Here is a 4,642-nt window from a genome sequence, read left to right on the forward strand (position 1 = left end):
ACCTGACGACAAGCGTAAGCTGAATAATGCAACGAGAAAACTGACTAAAATCCTTAAAAATTATAAAAATGACTGTTTTCAAAAATATCTTGCTAATCTGTCTCCCACAGCTGACTCCAACTACTTACTATGGAAGGCATCCAGGAAACTCACTCCAATTCGCTGTCCGCAGGTGGATGGGCGCGTAGCCCCATACAAAAAGCCAACTTGTTTGCAAGTCACCTAACTAATGTCTTCAAACCTCATTCCTCCACTGTTGCCGCCGAAATAACGGAATGCTTGCACTCTCCTTTCCAGATGTCTCCTCCTACCGAACCTTTCTCGTCTCTGGAAGTTATAGAATTAATCCGTGGTCTAAATCCCAGGAAAGCATCGGGACATGATCAGATAAGTAACAAAGCTATCAAGGAGCTATCATGGCTTCCCATAAAAAGGATTGCTCTTATTACCTCTATTTTTAATGCAATTCTTCGCCATGAATATTATCCCAAATCCTGGAAAATATCATTAATTACTCTCATCCCTAAACCTGAAAAACCAATACACGAAACTAGCTCCTATCGCCCAATTAGTCTTCTGCCCACTTTGTCCAAATTATTTGAGAAGATGCTAACGAAACAACTCCGTCCACTCTTAGAGGATTTGAAAACAACGCCAGATCATCAATTCGGAAGCAACATTCTACGATAGAGCAAATTCATCGTCTAACTCATAAAATCAGCCAAGATTTAGAAGAGAAAAAATACTGCTCTGCGGTGTTGCTGGACATTTAGCAGGCGTTTGACAAAGTGTGGCATAAAGGATTTTTGTTCAAACTAAAGAAAATCCTACCACACACCTACTACACCATCTTAAAATCATATCTAACCAATAGGCTGTTTATGATTAAATACTTAGACGCTATAATCGCAACATTTCCAATAGAAGCTAGCACCCCAAGGCAGTGTCCTCGGACCTCTGCTGTTCACCATCTACACTGCCGATTTACCAACTTTAACAGAGATAACTACAGCGACATTTGCTGATGATACAGCTTTATTAGCATCCCACTCAGACCCGATAATTGCCTCCACAACTCTCCAGCGAGGTCTCGACTCTATGGAAATGTGGCGCTTCAAAATAAATGAAAATAAATCCAGTCATATATGACCTTCATGCTGCGAAAACAATCCGTCAAGAGAAGAAGCTCTGACTCATGATATTTTAAACTATCTGAAAGGAAGATTTATCATGGGAGGGGATCATAATACTAAACACAAATCATGGGATTCAAAACTTAACAATTTCCGAGGTACAGCACTGTATATCATGCTGCAGAAAAATGTTTAAAGTGCATCAATCAAAAGAGACCGTCGCATTTGCTTAATAGAAGAAAACATAACTGATTTTGCGATCACAGATTTTCCTCCCAAACATAAGCGACATACGATTTGCCTAATGTAAAGGCAGAACTGACATCTGACCACGTTCCAATCACCCTCGCTCGTTATGTAGAAGACCATAATCGTCAGATCAAAGACCAGATCGCGAGACCAAAATCAATTACAATAAAATCCACTCGCTAGCCGACATTCCAGCAGCACCTAGACAAAAATCTAACGTGCAATATCCCCTCATAAACGAAAGAGAACATCGAATCGGCCGCGGAATTCTTCACCAAAACAATTCAATTCAGCCACGCACGAAGCTACTCCGTACATCAATGAAACAGCTTTCAACTATTTATATTAAACAAAATGAAAGAGAAAAGAAGAACAGGAAAAGGATGGCAAACATACTTATAAAGCAAGTAAAGCAACTTCTACTGGATGAAAAGAATAAAAAATTCAAAGTATTGGAAAGAACTTAGGCACCACACTTCAGTGATAAACTACTTTCTATGGAAAACGATCAAGGACATTTAAAGGTATATTAAACGAACACCTCCGTGGAAAAACGACACTAAGTGAACGAAGGATAAGCAGAACTGGCTGCAAAAGTCATCTTCAATACAAACGATCCACACACGATGAAACGTACTTGATTTATAAGCAAATACTATAAGAAATTATATGGCAAACATTCGCGCACTAAATGATCGATTCAAACTGAAAGGGAACGATGCTCAGTTTACAAACACGTCCGATCCACTTAAGGATCTGATCTGATTATATGAATTTGATTTTTATAATTCATGCAGCTAAATGGGAATAAGTTAACTGTATGTGTACAGAGAAGAAATTTACTATAGTTCCCTTTTACTTCCAATGCCGTTTTCTCAGTTATATATAATCATTAGCATTTGAATTACTTCATTTACGATGAAATGCTTTTCATTTATTGGCATTCTCATTGATCGTGTCGCTTAAATAAATTACAGGTTTTACGATACTCTAATAATTCAATTAAATTACTTGAAAAATTTCGTAATAAATATTACTTGATAGGGCGTGCGTTATTCGTACAGTTGTACACTTTGACGTTCATATCACGATGCAGCGTGACGTGCCATGCGGCACATAATATCGTGTCGACCACGTAATCAAGGGGTACTGTATCTGTTAATGTGTCTGACTTAGCCAATGCTATTTTAGCGAAACCTCTGCTGATAAACAGTCCGAGAGCTGCAACAACAAACTTGGTTAAAACTAATTCATGCTTCTCGACTGTCTCGAAATGTGGCTATAAATAGATAGGAAGAGTATTCGTAACTGACAGCAAAAGTAGAGCTTTAAAAATTGTTTTTCTTCTTATTATTTAATTTGTACTTTACAATTTCTCCAGCTGGGCATTCGATAAATTTTTCTAGCTTTATTGCTACTTAACATGTGGATGGCTACCCCCAGCAGGATACCATCTTCAAGTTTGTCTATTTTATTTCTTTAGTGTGAGGTGTAGATGATAGTTGTGGATGATAGTGCTGCTGCTGGCTGTAGATGTCGCTGCTGAAGTACTGCTGCTTTTTCTTCTCATTTAGAAGTCGTCCAGCTGATCTCACAAAGGATATAACCTAAAAAACACGAAGATGGTACCCCGCTGGGGGTAACCATCCACATGCTATGTATATTTGAGTTATAATATTTTACCAAATGTCCCACTGGACAAATTGTAAAATTTCAATAAATGATATAAAAAAACTAATCCAGAAACAGCAGTCATATTACTAGAAGAGCATATCACAAAAATAGAAAAATGGTTACATGATAAATAAATAAGAGCAAAACCCGGTACATGCAACCATATTACATGTGTACTACGGAAACGTAAACCATCAAATATCCAATTGAATAGCATCGCTTATCATTTTTGTTAGCATTTCAATGTTTTTGATGAATTGCTTGAGCAGTTCCTTGATTTCTATAGCGTCGTTGTTGTTATTGCTCTGAGTTTGGTTGTCTAAGGGTGCTGATTGGTTGGTTACTTGCGCGTAGCTTCGCCTACCAAAGGTGTTGGAGTTATTGTGGTTAATGTCCGTTACGTGATGTACATTTTGCGGATTGATGCTTCCGTTTATAGTGTGTGGTTCATGTCTTGCTATCAATGTTGTATCACTATCCGTTATACTTTGTTGTGGTTGGTAGTTATTGAATAATCTATTGCGAAGTGGTGGAAACAGTTTACGTTGTAATTGTTTCCTGATTTCACATCCTTTATAGCTGGCTGGGTGTTTTCCGTTACAGTTATAGCATCTAACTTCTTCTATTTTTCCTGAGTATGGGCAGTGTATTGTTAAGTGGTTTTTTGCACATTTAACACAGGCCGGGCTTCTGTTACAATAACTTTTTGTGTGGCCGTATTGTTGACACCGCATGCATTGTGGTATATTTTTTTTGTAGCGTGGTGGTTCCACTGTTACTATTGTGTTTAGTATTTTTTTGATTTCATAACTTTCCTTGTTATTGGTTCTGGGTTCAAGTTCTATTAAGAATAATGGTAATGGTTGCTTCGTATCGTATCTTGTTATATTGTTTATTGCTCTTGTTTAATGGCCAATTTTTGCTAGTTCATCACTTAATTTTTTTGTGTTAGTTTTTGAATGCGAACCTCTTATAACTATTTTGTAGCTCCTTTCCGTTTTGAGCTGATACGTGTGGTACACAGCATTTTTTTCTTTTAATGCTTTTATCACATTCCTATAAATTTCAGGGGTGTTTGTTTGAATTTTTCATTGATCTAATTTTGTTTGTTTTATTGTATAATTGTTCTTCCCGACTATATTGTTTAGTAGTTCAATAAGCGGGTCTATTCTTTGTGCCTCGACAAATATTGGTGGCGCTTTTGTAATGTGACTTGAATGAGTTGTGGCTTTACTTGTCGGATCAGCGTCTATTTCTTCCGTTAATGAGCTGAAGGAATTTCTTAATGGTAATTCTTGCAGCCATCGCTGCTTTTCTGTATCTAGGTTTCCTGCGGCACTTGTGCCTGGTGTCGTTTTACGTTTTTTGTTTGTCTTTGCTAGCTTCCAGTTTTCGTCCTGATAATATCTTTCGTTATCGTGGTTGCACTCCTCCTGTCTCCACTGCTCTTCCGTTTCTTCTATAGCCATATCGTTTTGGTTGTCGTTACTTTGCTGTTGTTGCTTTAGGCCTGGTAAATCTACCGACCTGCTTATATAGTGCATTTCTCCTTTGGTTGTAATTTTTATTGTTGGTATCTGCTGCAT

At 37.6% G+C, this 4,642-nt stretch overlaps 2 protein-coding genes across 3 annotated transcripts in view; both read right to left on the reverse strand.

Annotated features, from left to right (window-relative positions):
* Positions 1-4,642, reverse strand: part of LOC122577425 (putative fatty acyl-CoA reductase CG5065) — a 22,529-nt gene that overhangs the window by 5,558 nt on the left and 12,329 nt on the right. The window contains exon 6 of the mRNA XM_043748722.1: positions 2,420-2,603. Coding sequence (XP_043604657.1) covers positions 2,420-2,603 — 184 coding nt within the window. The remainder of the gene's footprint in view (positions 1-2,419; positions 2,604-4,642) is intronic.
* The window catches only part of LOC122577426, a 5,612-nt gene continuing 5,114 nt past the window's right edge, over positions 4,145-4,642 (reverse strand). Inside the window, exon 2 of one of the 2 annotated variants that reach the window (XM_043748723.1) lies at positions 4,145-4,633. In XM_043748723.1, the coding sequence (XP_043604658.1) occupies positions 4,145-4,633 (489 nt within the window). The remainder of the gene's footprint in view (positions 4,634-4,642) is intronic. The other variant, XM_043748724.1, reaches the window with a different exon arrangement.

This window comes from Bombus pyrosoma, unplaced genomic scaffold (assembly GCF_014825855.1).
Source record: "Bombus pyrosoma isolate SC7728 unplaced genomic scaffold, ASM1482585v1 HiC_scaffold_4707, whole genome shotgun sequence".
In the NCBI taxonomy this organism is placed as follows: Eukaryota; Metazoa; Arthropoda; class Insecta; order Hymenoptera; family Apidae; genus Bombus; species Bombus pyrosoma.